Here is a 16773-nt window from a genome sequence, read left to right as displayed (position 1 = left end):
AATGGAAAGTTTTTGTTTTCTTTTTTTATCGTTTGTTTTTGCAGTGGTACATGTCACATCACATTTGTACTTTGAAAATATTGCTCTGGTTGCAGTATGGAGAATGGGTTGGGGATGGGGTAGAGTCCCAGTAACTGCAGAGAGACTGTAGGAGGATATTGCAATATCTAAAAATGATAGTTGACAAAGACCAGGGTGGACTGGAGAGAAATGAGTGCATCGGAAAGGTATGTAGGAGATAAAGTCAGCAGGGTTTGGTGATGCATTGGGTATGCCAGGGACATCAGAGATGACTCCTCGTTTTCTGACCTCCAGAACTGAATGGATGACTTTGCAGGACCAGGTGACAGAGATCCCCAGGAGAGACTCAGAAATCTGTGACATGGAAGAGAGGGACTGAAGGAGGGTGGGGGTGAAAGGCTTGGTTTTTTTTTGTTTGTTTGTTTTTACCCGGAAGACTCTTGGACACATTTACAAGGAATGCTTGGTAGTGCGGGTGGCTGAGAGGCCTGAGCACCAGTGGAGGGTTTGGGTCCAGACAGGTAGACCTGCAGGGGAGTGCTTTGGAAGTTTGGAAGCAGTTTATTCTCTGTGTATTTCAAAGTATTCCCTTTACATTGCTTACATTGTAGATTTATTTCGTAAATGTCATCATAGATCAAAGGCAAATTAAAAGTTCTGTCAGAATTGTTATACATATAAGTGAAAGTCAAATTCTAGTAGTTTTACTGTTTTGGGAAAATAGATTTTTTCCAAGGTTTGATTACCTGGAATTCTTTGTTGTTTAAAGATTTTATTTATTTATTTATTTATTTATTTATTTATTTATTTATTTATTTATTTATTTGAGAGAGAAAGAGAATGAGCAGGGGGAGGGGCAGAGGGAATCCCAAGCAGAATCTGCACACGCTGAGCATGAAGCCAGTGCAGGGCTCGATCCCACAGCCCTGAGCTCATGACCTGAGCTAAAATCATGAGTCGGACGCTTAACTGACTGAGCCACCCAGGTGCCCCTCTTTGTTGTTTAATACCAAAATCTCTACTAATGGCACCTGAGATGAGTGTAGCCACAAAATCTGAGATGTTCAGAGAAGCAAAAGGGACCTATTTAAATTTCTCTTGAGCTTCTGTATTATCATTGGATTATAGTTGACCATTGGAACAATGCAGAGGTGCCCCAAACCCCCACGCAATCAAAATCCATGTATAACTTCTGACTCCCCCAAAACTTAACTACTAATAGCCTGCTGTTGACCAAAGCCTTACCAATGACATAAACACCTATTTTGTATGTTATATATATTATATGCTGTATTCTTACAATAAAGTAAGCTATAGAAATTGTTACTAACAAAATCATAAAGAAGAGGAAATACATTTACAGTACTATATTTATTGAAAAAAATCTGCACATAGGTGGACCCATACAGTTCAAATCCATGTTGTTCAATGGTCGACTTTAATTAGATACCACCAAAGAGTACTCTTAGATAAATACATTTTTTTAAATCAAAATGTGTTTTTACTGTCACTCATGAATACTAGAAGCAATTTATTCCTATAATTGACTTATTTTAATATTTGCACATATTTTTGTAATCAACAAATATATTGTTTTAAATTATAGTGAAATTAATGCCATATAATCATAAATTGGCATTTTATATTGCATATTTCCACCTGTGATAAAATACAGTTGTTCAGTTATGATACCCGAAAGAATAAGGGTTCATTCATTTATTCTGTAAATATTTATTGAGTGTCTGAGACACTCAATAAATGGTACTATTATACATGCTGGGAGTATAACAGATAAAATTCCTTGCCCTTATGAAACTGCTATTCTGTTGTGTTAGAATATCAAAAATACAGCTTCTGACATGTCAGATTAAATTACCTTCATATATTCTGCTTTATTCAAGGAATGGAAAATGTTGTGAATCCTATGTAGACTATAAATCAGTCTGCCACCATCAGGTACAAAATTGATTTCCTAGGATCCCTGACTCTTGGTAATTCACACCGACTCCAGTTTTAAGTTTGAGGTTACTCCCTCACAATTATTTATTTATTCCATTGTTTTGCCAATACAGGATGTTCCTTATTCATCACAACCAGCTGCAACTCCTCCTATCCTCAAAGGAATTTAAAATTCAACATTTTGGGGCCTATTCCCGTGGTTGAACATGCTGTCAGAAAAATTATTTCCTTTTTCCCCTTAAGTCTTAAGCTCTCATGCCATGAATTTGATGGTGTCATAGAAACATTAGATTCTTTAGTAGAAATAGGAAAAACAGGAATTATCTATTTTGATCAAATTCAAGAGGAGAACTTTTATTTCATTATAGCCAATAGCAATAGACCTCAACCCTTTGGCCCAAAGTAATAAAATTACAAGATAAAAAGATGTATTAACGTAATTGAGAGTCAGTCCTCCTGTCAATGAGAAAGGGATTTTCCTGTAGGTTTGGCTTTTAGGGTCAGGACATTCTGCCTTCTCTCTTGCACTTGAAAGTCAAAAGCCTTGCTACTCAAAAGCATGGTCTGTAAATAGCATCACTTGGGAGTTTGTTAGAATTGTAGAATCTCAGGGCGCCTGGGTGGCTCAGTTGGTTAAGCGTCTGCCTTTGGCTCAGGTCGTGATCTCAGGCTGCTGGGATGGAGCCCGTATCTGGCTCCCTCCTCAGCGGGGCGTCTGCTTCTCCCTCTCCCCCCCAGCTCATGCTCGCTCGCTCTCTCTCAAATAAATAAATAAAATCTTAAAAAAAAAAAAATTGTAGAATCCTTTGTCTCATCTCTAATCTGCTGAATCAGAATCTGCATTTTAATAAGATCCACAGGTTTGGATCAAAGTTTGAGAAGCCTGAGTCTAACAAGGCCAACTATGGCTGAGGGCCAAATCCAGTCATCGCCTGCTTTTGTGCACCCAGGGAGATAAGAATGGTTTTTATATTTTTAAGTGGTTGAAAAAAGCAAAAGAATAATATTTCTTGACACGTTAAAATGATATGAAATTAATGTTTCAGTATCCACAAATAAAAGTTTTATTGGAACACAAGCTACAGTGTTAACATATTGTCTATGACTACTTTGGTTCAAAAGGAACAGTTGAGTAGTTGTGACAGAAGCCGTATGTCCTAAAAAGCCTAAAATATTTACTACCTGGCCCTTCACAGAAAAAATTTGCTGACCTCTGCTCTGAAGTGTACTAGAGGGTGCCTGGGTGGCTCAGTTGTTAAGCGTCTGCCTTCGGCTCAGGTCATGATCCCAGGGTCCTGGGATCGAGTCCCACATCGGGCTCCCTGCTCGGCAGGAAGCCTGCTTCTCCCTCTCCCACTCCCCCTGCTTGTGTTCCTGCTCTCGCTATCTCTTTCTCTGTCAAATAAATAAATAAAATCTTAAAAAAAATAAAGTGTACTAGAGGGGTGCCTGAGTGGCTCAGTCGGTTAAGCGTCTGCCTTCGGCTCAGGTCATGATCCCGGGGTCCTGGGATTGAGTCCCGCATCGGGCTCCTTGTTTAGCGGGAAGCCTGCTTCTCCCTCTCCCTCTGCCGGCTCCTCCCCCTGTTTATGCTCTCTCTCTGTGTCAAATAAATAAATAAAATCTTTAAAAAATAAATAAATAAATAAATAAAGTGTACTAGATCTGGCGGCCACCTTTTTAATATGTAAATGGTTTGTGAGAAAAGTTTAAATTGTCCAGAAGAAGCCTGTTTTTTAAAAAAATTCTAATAAACTTAAATTTAAAATATATAATTATTATATAATTTAAACCAACAAATTGAATTTATATGTTTGGTTATAATGCTTCTTAAAGCAAATCACATCTGTCATTTATTAAAAGTGTACTCTCTGGGGGAAAAAAAAGTGTACTAGAATTACATTCTTCGTAGGCTCCAGAGTAGCTTGCAAATCAAAGTCAGCTGATTATGATAATGTGTTTAAGGTCCTTCATTGTATCAGTTTGAATTAATAAAGCAGGATCAGTATTTAAACATTAGGAATATAGGGCTTTAACCTTGTTTTAGAAATGAAATACAATGAACTAAAGAGTTTTTCATCAGGGATAAATTTGTTGTAGTTTTCCCCATAATTTCAATTTTTTACAAAATGAAAGATACAGTTGTTACTACTAAGTATGTATGGTTCCCTTATGCTTATGTTGTTAAATAGTTTGAATTAACCTTTTTTTTTTTCCCCTCCACACAACATGATTATTTTAATCTAGATCTGAGAATTTGAGACTCCAGTAATCCTTGCTCATCTTCTAGGTGGAAATCTGCTAGTCTTAGTGGATCAGCATGCTGCCCATGAGCGTGTCCGTTTAGAGCAGCTGATTACTGGTAAGGATCTGTTTAGAAATAGAAAAGATTTGAGACTCCCCTGCAGAACTTGAATTTGTATACTGAAGGAGTTTTTCTAACTGTGACTGTTGTGAGGAACAATGAATTATATGTTTAAAAAATTAAGCTGAAGTCTTCTGGTTTGGCTTCTTTTATAACTGAAAGAATGTAGTGATTCACTTTACTGATTCAAACTTGGTGGCATTACATGGTCAAAGATATATTTGCCATACATTTATCATTGACCCTGAGGGTTGAGTACCTAAGAATTAGGCTACTTTATCATGACATCCAGCATAAAGATATGCTCCTCTGTATGCCCATATGATCTTGGTATATATATCTTCTTCACAGTTCATCAGGCAGAGACTACCACCAGCTCAGAAGACCCAATATATTATTTTTATTATAAAATTTGTTTTGAATAGGTGGTATAATCAAATAAGTTCAAGTCTGACAGGTATAAAAGGTAATAATATAATAAAGTCTCCTTTTTACCCTTGTTCCTCATCCCACCTAGTTTCTCTCCCCAGAGACAACCAATATCACTAACTTGTTATATGTTTTTCCAAAGTTAGTATGTGCTTTTTAATCTTTGCTACCCTCTTTTCTCATCATGAGGTAGTATGTTCTCCAAATGGTAAAATCCCAGGAAGATCTTTACTCCTGTGGTCAAGTAATGGAAAACTAATGTCAAAAAGTTAGGGGAGGACCTAGGGAGATAGTTCATGGACTAGAATGGCAATGATATTACTCCGTTCACTTATCCTTATGAGATGAAGACCTAATTGCTAGGAAAGATACAGTAAAATTAGCAGTAGGAAAACTTGCTATAGGCTCAGGACCATTTGAGAACAGTACTGACCAATTGTCTTCAGAGACTGGGAAACCTTTTTGAAGGAGTGGGGAAATCTTCTTGAGCCATAGGATTTTATAGTAAACCAATGTTATTTCCTCAGTAATCAACATTATTCCCCCACCCCCCTATTATTAAAACCACATTTATTGACTATCTACAGGAACACTGCATTGTTCATTTCAATGTAAGACTTAAGTCTTACATTTCTTATTTTGGAAAATACTGGTGAAATGAATAAATGGACTGGATATTTACTAGTTTGACTTTAATAATGGAAATTCAAAGCCTATGACTGAACATTGCAGATATCATTAAGCATAATAATAATTAACATGGCTGTACCTTACCGTGCCTTATTTTAATCTGATTCTGGAAGACTTCACTTCCTACTCTAACCCATTCATCTTTTTTTCCAAAAGATTCCTATGAGAAGCAACAGCCACAGGGCTCTGGTCGGAAAAAATTACTGTCTTCCATTGTAAGTCCTCCACTAGAGATAAGAGTGACAGAGGAACAAAGGAGACTCTTACGGTTAGTACCACCATGAGGATGTGATGCTTATAGTATAAGTTCTCACAGTAATTCTGTGAGGTATAATTATTGTTCCTTTTTTCAGATGAGGCACCTGAGACCAAAGGGAGGTTATGTAACTTGTTCAAGGTTATAACAACTCTTGAGTGGTGGAGCAGGCGTCTAGATGCAGATCTTCTGACTCCAAATGCTCTTCTTTCCACTATATCACAGCTGTTGAGTATAGGATAGAGTTTCCTTGATAATTTTTTCCAGCAGTTGGCTTGGAATACCCTTACCATTTCTTGGAAAAGTCCATGTTTATGCTGTGCTGTTTCTGAAAGCAACATTACTGCAGTAATTGCTTCCATTGTGCTTTGCCTTGGTGCATTCTAGATTCTTAGTTTTCATTACCATAATCATACTGGGAAGAAAGTAAAACACTGGGCCGCAAGGAAGGGGTAAATCATATGGTGAGTCACAAGATAGGGCATTTTCCCACTTTTGAGCAGCACAGATTATTGGAAATAAGAAAGAATTGTCTCTGAATTTATGTCAGGTTTGGGAATATGCTACTGCCAATAAATCTTTTTCCCTGGGGCATAATAGAGGCAGATTCATTTATTTACATGCCGTTATTCAGGACTTCTCAGTTCCTAGGGCTGTTAATTACCTCCCTGCTTCAATGCTGATTCAAAACATTCTCAGCCCTTTTATTTGTGCCAAACTCCTTGAAGTGCCAGCAATGAGAAGTTAGCAATTCCTCAGTGAAGAATAAAAACTTAGGAACAGGACTTAGAAACAAATTGATTCTCTCAATGGAAAAGAGAAAAAAAAAAAGAGAAAGTTACTATAACTCAAAAAAGGAAATTTGATAATAAAATCCTAAACAAATGACCATAAGTATGAGAAGAACAGTACAATTTTTAAAACTTGTGGCTCGCTTCTCGGCCTTTTGGCTAAGATCAAGTGTAAAACTTGTGGCTGCTTTTGAGAAACTATTCAGTGTTTGGAACTAGTACTGAAATGCAAATGAAGTAATACTTTTGTAATTGAGGTTATCTCTCTAGGTGTTACCACAAAAATCTGGAAGATCTGGGCCTTGAAATTATATTTCCAGACACCAGTGATTCTCTGGTCCTCGTAGGAAAAGTACCACTCTGTTTTGTAGAAAGAGAAGCCAATGAACTTCGAAGAGGAAGATCTCCTGTGACCAAGAGTATCGTGGAGGTAAGACAGAGCTTCAGATGTTGAGGAAATTGCTGAGTGAAGGTAACCTCCTGTTTTCTTTAGAAATTCTCTATATTCATCTTTTATCCAGCAAGCATCTATGAGATCCCTGCTGTGTGCCAGGTGCTAGAGATTCAGTGATGAATTAACTCAAGGGGAAGAGGAAGGACATTTAAGTAATTATAAGTATAATGAAATTTGGCCAGTAGAGGTATGTTCAAAAGTGCTATGGAAATACAGAATGATTACCATGCCCAGGCGGATGGAGGTCAAGGAAACTATCACAGAAAAGCTATTTTTTTTCCTTAGGAAAAATCTTGTAGAACAGTAGGAGCCTGCCAAGTACAGAACAGTGGAGAAGGGCATTCTAGACAGAACAACCGATATCAGAAACACGGAGCAGATCCTGTGTTTAGAGAACTACCTGTATATATGGCTTGAATGAAGATATATATGTGGTGGTGGACTAGATGAGGCTAGATAGGTCATCAAGACCAAGTCATAAAGGGATTCAGCATATTCTGCTAAGTAGTTTGCATTTCATCCTCTACATATATGTTTTGGTAAAGGTCTGGAAAGCTGCTGCTGGGATGTGGCATTGGAGGTGTTGAAGAGAACCATACTTCTTACTTTATGTGTTTCACTTTTATTTTTTTTTTAACATAAGCTCCATGCCCAGTGTGGAGCCCACTGTGGGGCTTGAACTCATAACCCTGAGATCCAAGACTTGAGCTGAGATCAAGAGTCAGATGCTTAATGGACTGAGCCACCCAGGCGCCCTACACTTTATTTTTTACAACAGACAATTTATTTTGTCTTTGTTGCCTTTTCTTTCCTCCTTTATGGTTTTCTATTAGAGTGTTCTTTATTTCTCCTTTTTTTTCCCTCTGCTAGTTTAGAAGTTACATATTTCATTGTATTCATTTAGATTAGCCTTGAATTTCAGCCTTAACAAACTTTCAGGTAATTTGTTTCTCTCTTCTCCCTAAACTGTACAAAAACCTTACAACCCTTTATCTTCCAGCACTCCCCTCCCATCTTCCATGCTGTTGCTCAGTATTTTAACTCCACCTTGTTTTTAATCTCCTTAGCAGTCATTAATTTTATAGTCAATGTTTATTTTAATTTTTAAATTTAAATTCAATTAACATACAGTGTATTATTAGTTTCAGAGGTAGAGTTCAGTGATTCATCAGTCTTATATAACACCCAGTGCTCATTACATCACGTGCCCTCCTTAATGTTTATCACCTAGTTACCCCGTCCCTCCACCTTCCTCCCCTCCAGCAACCCTCAGTTTGTTCCCTTATGGTTAAGAGTCTCTTATGGTTTGTCTCCCTCTCTGATTTCATCTTGTTTTATTTTTCCCTCCCTTCCCCTATGCTTCTCCGTTTTGTTTCTTAAATTCCACATATGAATGAAATCATATAACTGTCTTTCTCTGATTGACTTATTTCACTTAGCATAATACTGCCCTTTAGGTCCATCGACATCGTTGCCAGTGGCAAGATTTCTTTCCCTTTTTTGATGGCTGAGTAATATTCCATTGTGTATATGTATATATATATATATATCACATCTTCTTTATCCATTCATCTGTCAATGGACATCTGGGCTCTTTCCATACTTTGGCTATTGTGGACATTGCTGCTATAAACATTGGGGTGCAGATGCCTCTTTGGATCACTACGGTTTGTATCTTTGGGGTAAATATCTAGTAGTGCGATGGCTGGCTCGTAAGGTAGCTGTATTTTTAACTTTTTGCGGAATCTCCATACTGTTTTCCAGAGTGGCTGCACCAGCTTGCATTCCCACCAGCAGTGTAGGAGGGTTCCCCTTTCTCCGCATCCTCGCCAACATCTGTTGTTTCCTGAGTTGTTAATTCTAGCTATTCTGACTGGTGTGAGGTGGTATCTCATTGAGGTTTTGATTTGTATTTCCCTGATGCCAAATGATTTTGAGCATTTTTTCATGTGTCTGTTGGCCATTTGTATGTCTTCTTTGGAGAAATGTCTGTTCGTGTCTTCTGCCCATGACCTGATTGGATTATTTGTTCTTTGGGTGTTGAGTTTGATAAGTTCTTTATAGATTTTAGATACTAGCCCTTTATCTGATATGTCATTTGCAAATATCTTCTCCCATTCTGTCAGTTGTCTTTTGGTTTTGTCAACTGTTTCCTTTGCTGTGCAAAAGCTTTTTATCTTGATGAAGTCCCATAGTTCATTTTTGCCCTTGCTTCCCTTGCCTTTGGAGACGTGTCTAGCAAGAAGTTGCTGCGACTGAGGTCACAGAGGTTGCTGCTTGTGTTGTCCTCTAGGATTTTGATGGATTCCTGTCTCACATTTAGGTCTTTCATCCATTTTGAGTCTATTTTTGTGTATGGTGTAAGAAAATGGTCCAGCTTCATTCTTCTGCATTTGGCTAGCCAATGTTTATTTAGATTAACCAAAATATTCACCAGAGTCTTTGTTCACTGTTGGTCCTTGAATCCCACTGTTCATTCCGTGTTCGGCTTTCTTTTTACCAAAATCTTTTAAAAGTTCTTTTAAGAGTCCATAAATGGGGCGCCTGGGTGGCTCAGTCGTTGGGTGTCTGCCTTCGGCTCAGGTCATGATCCCAGGGTCCTGGGATCGAGCCCTGCATCGGGCTCCCTGCTCAGTGGGAAGCCTGCTTCTCCCTCTCCCACTCCCCCTGCTTGTGTTCCCTCTCTTACTGTGTCTCTCTCTGTCAAATAAATAAATAAAATCTTTAAAAAAAAAAAAAGAGTCCATAAATGATAAATTGTCTTTGAAAATGTCTTTTTTTTTTTTTAAAGATTTTATTTATTTATTTGAGAGAGAGAACATGAGAGGGGGGAGGGTCAGAGAGAGAAGCAGACTCCCCGCTGAGCAGGGAGCCCGACGTGGGACTCGATCCCGGGACTCCAGGGTCATGACCTGAGCCGAAGGCAGTCGCTTAACCAACTGAGCCACCCAGGCGCCCGAAAATGTCTTTATTTTTGCCTTCACATTTGCATGATTGTCTAGCTAAAAACAGAATTCCACATTGTCAGTCATCCCTCAGCATTTTGAGAACATTCCATTACTTTGACATTCTATATGCCATTGGAGTCCATTGTCAACCTAGTTATCATTACTTTGTAGGTAATCTGATTTTCTCTCTGGTGGATTTTAAGATTTTCTCTTTGCCTTTGGTGTTCTGCAATTTCCCCATGATATATCTTGTTTCCATTTCCTCCTTGAGATTCATCATGCTTCTTCCATTTGGAAAACGTACAGTTATTATCACTTCAAGCACTACTTCTTCCGCCATTCTCTCTCGTCTCCTAGAAATCCTGTCAGATGTCTACTGGACCTTACCTTTTTAACTTCTCTGTCATATTTCCCATTGTCTTACCTCTTTGTGATACATTCTGGGAAATTCCCTCATTTATCTTCTAGTGAACTAAATTCTCTCTTCACCTACTGTTTAATCAGATGTTTAACTGATCCACTGAGTTTATTTCAGTGACTGTATTTTTTTACTTCCAGAATTATGATTAGGTTCTTTCTCAAATCTATCTGTTCTTTTTTCATAGTGTCCTGTTTAATTCACTGTGGTTTCTACTCCTTATTTATTTCTAACTCTTTCTGTTTGGAGCACAGGCAAATCCACATGAACTCAGTCTACCATTTTTCCAGAAATCTGAATTGCTTTAGTCATATCTAAAAATAAAAAAATTAGAAGATCAATTTGGATAAATTATGTGATAGATTGATACGGGAAAGGTTTGAGGCAGGGAGAGTAGGTGAGAGGCTATTGCACTGGTTCAAATAGGAGAGGATGAGGGCCTAAGTCAATAGCATTGGGAATGGAGAGGAGGGATATTTGAAACATAAGATGGAAGGTAGAATCAAGAGGACCTGAGCAATAGAAAGTATAAAGGGGATAAAGGAGAAAAGATAAGATAGGATTCTGAAGGTTCTAGCTTGGATGACTGGAAGGATGGTGGTGCCATTGCCAGAAGAAGGAAGTAGAGGAGGAGGAGTACACCTGCTGGGGAGTTAGATTATGAGCCTGGGTTTAGACGCAGTGAATGTGCCTTCAAATGGGGATTTGCTAATGGTTAGGCAGACTTACAGATCTAGTGCTTGGGAAAGAAGCCTGGGCTGTATGTACCTATCTGGGAGTTAACAGTGTATATATTTTGATGATATCAGAAGCTGGAGAAGGGTCTAGAGGAAGTGAGAGTATCTAGGGAGAATATGAAGAATAAAAAGAGGAGAGCAAAGGGTGGAGTTGATGGAACACCAGCATTCAGGGTGCATATGTTTTGGCAAAGGTCTGGAAAGTTACTGCTGAAAAGAAGAAACTGGAAAGGATGATTGAAAATATTTGGTCAGAGAGAAAGGAAGAAAATCAGGAAAAAGTAATATTGCTAAAGCCAGAAGGAAGAAGGAAATGGTCTACAATAGCCATAAAGCTTGAAAAGTTGGATTTGGCAGTCATGAAAACAGTGGTGCCATGGTGGAATCTGTTCCTGGGAGTGGGGGTGCAGAAGACAAATTGCTATGGGTCCAGGAGGGAGTGGAGGGAGAGGAGACGGAGCTAGGTATTGCTCTTTCAAGATCTTTGGCTGCATTCAGAAGAAGAGAGAGAGGGTGATAGCTAAAGGTTAGGGGTAGTCTGAAGAGTGGGGCAGGACACAGGGTTGAGGAAAGATTTTTGATTGTTTTCAGATGGGAGAGACTTAAGCATGTCTGTAGGCTAAGGGTGAGAAGACATTCGAGAGGAAGAGGCAGTTAATAGTGCCAGCTTTTGGATTACCAAGAGTTTAGCCCTTCCAAAATTGCCCTTTGATCAGACAATCTTTGCTTTGCTTTCTGCAGTGCTCTTTTTCCCAACACAGCCTTGTTCTCCAAGGCTCCTCCTCCAAACTGTCTTAAATCCAAAAGATAGGATCTGTTAGAATCTTTTATTGTAATTCAATCCCTAAGTATTTAACCAGAAAATTATAATAAAAACTTTTCCCAAAGTGACTTCAAAGACTACTGGTAAGGAGTTTACTTCAAATTGAAATAAAACTTATGGCTTCAGAAAATCTTGACTATGTTAAGTCACACTGATCAGGAAAGATTTTGTTGATTCTGGAAGAAGCTGGAAGTTTTGGTGTCTTAAAAAAGGAGGTAGCTACTTGGATCTTAACAGTTGAAAGCTCATGAATATTTTCTATAAAGTTCTGTCCTCTAGCCTGATGAACAAGCCTTTTTAATATTATTTAAAATATCTAGCATTAATTGAACCATTAAAATGTGAAATGAACAGAGAATATGATCTATCTCCCCCTCGCCAGGCTTAAAAAACGGTATTTCATATGTCCCAGATGAACAAGCACAAGAGAAAATGGCAAAGAGGTTAGGTTTGATCACTGTCCACATTGAGCTCTGTTAGTGGGTCAGGTATTATGAGACATCTTTCTGTGTAGATTTGTTTGGAAAAGTACATGGCTTTTGAAAAATACATGGTATCTATCCCCTAGCTCTTAGTAACTGTGCTCATTTACGAGCATGGTGGACTAGAATGTATATGAGGAAAGGGGGAGAATTTTCTGAGTCTGGTTTAAAAAGAAGATCTATCATGTTGTACTCTTAGGAAGGTGATTTATACATCACCAGTTCTAGGAGTAAAAAAATCTTGTGTTTTCTTATGAAGAAAGTATTAAATGTGCCTTATCTCAAAACAGTTTTTCATCTCCAGAGGTTAAACAGATTGGTAGCATGAAAAATAGCGTCTGCTTTAAATTTCTTTGAAGTCCTTTTGTAAATATTAACATCTGCAGGGATAACTATTGAAAAGGCTACCCGAGGGACAGAGATGCTAGTGAGGAGAAACTTCTGAACAAAATGCCTCAGAAAATAAGCTTTTTGACCTGAAGGGAATTGTCAAAAAAAAAAAAAAAAAAAAAGCCTGTGGGAACTGAAGTGACTGTTTATGTTTATGATATATCTAAGTGAGTGTCAGACTCAGTGCCCAGTCGTGTTGATGATCGTTACATATTTATTCTGTTTGTGTGTAATATTATACTCGTTCTGGCTAAGATCATAAATACAAACAGCCTCTTAGTGAGAAGCCTCCCTGATATTTAGACTCAGTTGAATCATCAAGGCTGCTCTCAGCAGTTACATAACCTCATGAGTTATGAGTGATCTCTGGAGGAGGTTTCAGTAGCTAAATATATTCTCCTATTCAGTAGGAGTTCTATTAAATTGTCTTGGTATTTTCATACTCAGAGTGCCTCACAACAAATAAATTATTTGCACCTAAGTGCTATATCGCTGGAATTCTCTTCTTTAGGAGGTGTATTTTAAACTATAAAAGGATATAAAAGGACAATTATAACAGTAGAGTAAAGCCTGTTTTTCTTTCTGCTTTGTAGGAATTTATTCGAGAACAAGTGGAGGTAAGCCTTTCTCTTATTTTGGGGTTTCACACAGAGGCGCCACACACAAAAGGCTCTGTGGTCCCATTTCCTTGTCCCATTAATGAAGAACGTGTTTATGCATTAGCTACTCCAGACCACGGGAGCCATCCAAGGGACTTTGCCACTGACGGTCCAGAAGGTGTTGGCATCCCAGGCCTGCCACGGTAAGACTCAACCCACCAGCTAGTAAGTGCTTCCAAATGCTAAGCGCTGGCAGGGGTGTAACAGTTATGAAAGAAGTAGAAGGCACATTTACTACTCACTTCTTGGAGGGTACAATTTGGATCAAGAAGCTGGATACACCAAAAGTGAACACTAAAAATTGCTTTTACAAAGCAAAATACCAACACGTACGTTTGACCATAATTCTGACTGACATATATGAGTGGAGGAGTCACTCATGGAGGAGATGCATTTTGAGTCAAGCTTTGAATGAGCTGAGGGACATGGATTCACAGGATAGAAGGGAAAGTTTACCACAAGAGGTAAAAATAGCCTGTGCACAGACTCAAAGGCAGAAACAAATTAGTTATATGAGGAGCAGCAAAGAATACCAAGGATACCAAGAAATTAGGCTGGTAAGAAAAATCAGAAGCCTACAACAAAAATTTATAATTATCGTATAATTACTTGTTCAATGTTTGTCTCTCACCTATTAGACCCAGTAGATCATAAGCCTGTGAGGGCAGAGACCATTTGTCTCATTCACTGCCTGCTAGGAAGTCTATACTTATAAATATTGGTTGACCGAGAGAATTAATGCATGCATAAAGGCAGGTTCTGACCACATGAGAGTTTAGATCAGGAAGATTATTATGGAAATAGAAAAAAGCAAATAAAATGGACATTGTAGGGCACAATCAGAGATCTTGGTGATAGATTGGCTAAAAGATGACCTTGATTTCACAGCCTGTAAAAAGTAGGAAAATATTGCCCCTGCCTCTTGAGAAAAACTCTGAAAGCAAACTCCTAACAAGTTAAGGAATGCCTCCTCGAGGGATTAGAAAGACAATGACTCCATAAGGAAAAGCTGAGAGACAGGTCGGTCCTGAAGCCTTAGTTTCATCCATGGTCAGAAAGCGCCAATTTCAAGCAGTGTTAAAGTCACATGAAGAAGCCTAAGAAACCTTTTACTTTTCCCAGATATTTGGCTCTGGCCCAGGGTCAGGATTGGTTTCCCACTATACACACCATAACCTTCTTGTTTCTGTCTTTCTTTTAGGGGCCATTAAGTTTAATGATGGGCTGAGCCCAGAGGAGAGCCGCCGCCTTATTGAGGGCCTGTCCCGGTGCCAGCTACCATTCCAGTGTGCTCATGGGAGGCCCTCGATGCTGCCACTGGCCGACACGGACCACTTGGGGCAGGAAGGACAGGTACAGTGACGGCCGGCAGGAGAGGAGGAGGCAAGGCTTCGCTCCTCTTTCCGGTCCAGCTCCTGTTTGCCAAATGCAGTCTACCCTAATCCTCTCCAAAGTACGAGAGTTTTGAAGGGTATGCATTGAAAGTTTATTTATATAAAATCTCACCATTTCATCTTCTCTCTCAAATTCAGCACGGAGCTTAGGCTGCACTGTCATATTACACACAGGATGCCTTTGTATTTTATAAGCTTAACACATGGACAGACTGACATACCCTGAACATCTGTTGCCTCCTGGCTGTCGGTTCAATAAGATGTAGAAGTTCTCTGTGGGGCTCCAGACAGTGGGTAGAAGCACAGCAAATCCACTGCTAGCAAATACAGTCTCAGCAGCCGTGTGCTTGGCGGTACTTGCTGGAAGTGGTGCCCTTGCTGGGAATGGTAGCCATCTCCAAGGATCTCTAGAGTTATGATTTGGGGATCATCAGGCAGGAAACCAAGCTTAGATTTTCACATTATGGTTTGGCCTTGATTACTCAGCAGCTCAGGAACAATGATGTGGATAATGCAATAAAGGCCCAGAGTGGTTTAAATTAAAGAACATTTTCTGTTCTTGTTATAATCTTAAATGAAACAGAACATGAGAGCATCATAGGAATGTCCGTGTTGCTGCTTTCCAAAATCTTTTCTTTTGCTTGCCTCTCCTTGTAAGGGCTAGAAAGTCTTTCCTTCCATGGAGTTTTCTGGTACTTTTGTTTTCTGATGCATCCAGTAGACTTTACTCCATTAAAAACTTACTGTTTCACATCCTAGTGAAAAAAAGTTTTGTCCTCATTCCTGAAGAAATGGAAATGTAGACTTACAGTTTACAGTCCCCACTTATCGTAAGGAAATCTCTCACCTTTTCTGAAGCCAGAAATTAGAAATCTGAACAGATTGGAATAGCCATAATTAGGAAATTTTTATATGCTCCTTGGCTTTTCATGCTGCATACGGGAGTTATTCTCTTTCTTCCCACAGATTAAACCCAATCTGGCTAAACTTCGCAAAATGGCCCAGGCCTGGCATCTCTTTGGAAAAGCAGAAAGATGTGACACAAGGCAAAGCCTGGAGGCGTCCGTGCCTCCTTGTGAGCCACCATGAGAACAGATTTACTGATCTGTAAGGAATCAAAGGGATGCTCCTATATGCCTCTGCAGAGATCATGAGCCGCAGGTACCAGCAGAGTCTTGAGTTGGCCTGTGCCCCCAGGCAACGTGACCGGTCAGTCTTGAGCAGATGATCCCTTCAAGCTAAAGCTAGTTCGTTCATCTGCAGCCCTGGACACAGGAGGTTGCCCTATAATATCTACTTTTTATAACTTATTTAGAGATAAAATTTAATGATTAATTGGTTCATTTGTGGAGTTTTTTTTGGGGGGGGTGGAAGTGGTTTGGTTTGGTTTTGCAATTTTTTTCCAGCCTTATAGTTGGCATTGATGTGATTTGCCTGACGCTGAACTCCCCAGGATCCTATCTGCCTTCCTGCACAGCCCAAAGCCGCGCTGCATTGGTCCCCTCCTTCCCCCCAGTCTTCTTCACTTCCTGCTCCTGCTGCTGTACGTTCTAAATCTCAGACTTAAAGAGTTTCTCTACACCCAATAAAAACGTCCCCTGCAGTCTTCCATCAGGCCTATAGTTAGATTATTTTAGGGATAAAAACTATTGGTAAAGAGAAACAAGGACAAGGATAGAATAGAGAAAATTTGAAGTCCCGTCCTGGTTGTTTGTCTTATTGCCTCTTTAAAATCTCATTCAGAATCTGATACTGTTCATATCCCAATTGGTAAAATGGTGAAAATACTACAAACTTGTTTGTTTTTTTTTTTAAGATTTTATTTATTTATTTGACAGAGAGAGATATAGTGAGAGAGGGAACACAAGCAGGGGGAGGGGGAGAGGGAGAAGCAGGCTCGCCGCCGAGCAGGGAGCCCGATGCAGGGCTGATCCCAGGACCCCGGGATCATGACCTG

General features: G+C 39.3%; 1 protein-coding gene across 5 annotated transcripts in view; it reads left to right on the top strand.

Moving 5' to 3' along the window:
• MLH3 (mutL homolog 3) overlaps nucleotides 1–16157 on the top strand; it is a 28007-nt gene extending 11850 nt beyond the window's left edge. For 4 of the 5 annotated variants that reach the window (XM_036072800.2, XM_036072799.2, XM_036072797.2 and 1 more), the window contains 7 exons: nucleotides 4271–4342; nucleotides 5621–5732; nucleotides 6782–6941; nucleotides 13357–13380; nucleotides 13487–13565; nucleotides 14624–14775; nucleotides 15783–16157. In XM_036072800.2, coding sequence (XP_035928693.1) covers nucleotides 4271–4342; nucleotides 5621–5732; nucleotides 6782–6941; nucleotides 13357–13380; nucleotides 13487–13565; nucleotides 14624–14775; nucleotides 15783–15905 — 722 coding nt within the window. In that variant the 3' untranslated portion in view covers nucleotides 15906–16157. Of the gene's footprint in view, nucleotides 1–4227; nucleotides 4343–5620; nucleotides 5733–6781; nucleotides 6942–13356; nucleotides 13381–13486; nucleotides 13566–14623; nucleotides 14776–15782 lie in introns of those variants that run through there. The other variant, XM_078053974.1, reaches the window with a different exon arrangement.
• The last annotated feature ends 616 nt before the right edge of the window (nucleotides 16158–16773 follow it).

The sequence above is a fragment of the Halichoerus grypus genome, chromosome 8 (assembly GCF_964656455.1).
Source record: "Halichoerus grypus chromosome 8, mHalGry1.hap1.1, whole genome shotgun sequence".
NCBI classification, from domain to species: domain Eukaryota; kingdom Metazoa; phylum Chordata; class Mammalia; order Carnivora; family Phocidae; genus Halichoerus; species Halichoerus grypus.
Note: the sequence above shows the minus strand (reverse complement) of the source record. Positions and strands in the feature narration are given on the sequence as shown.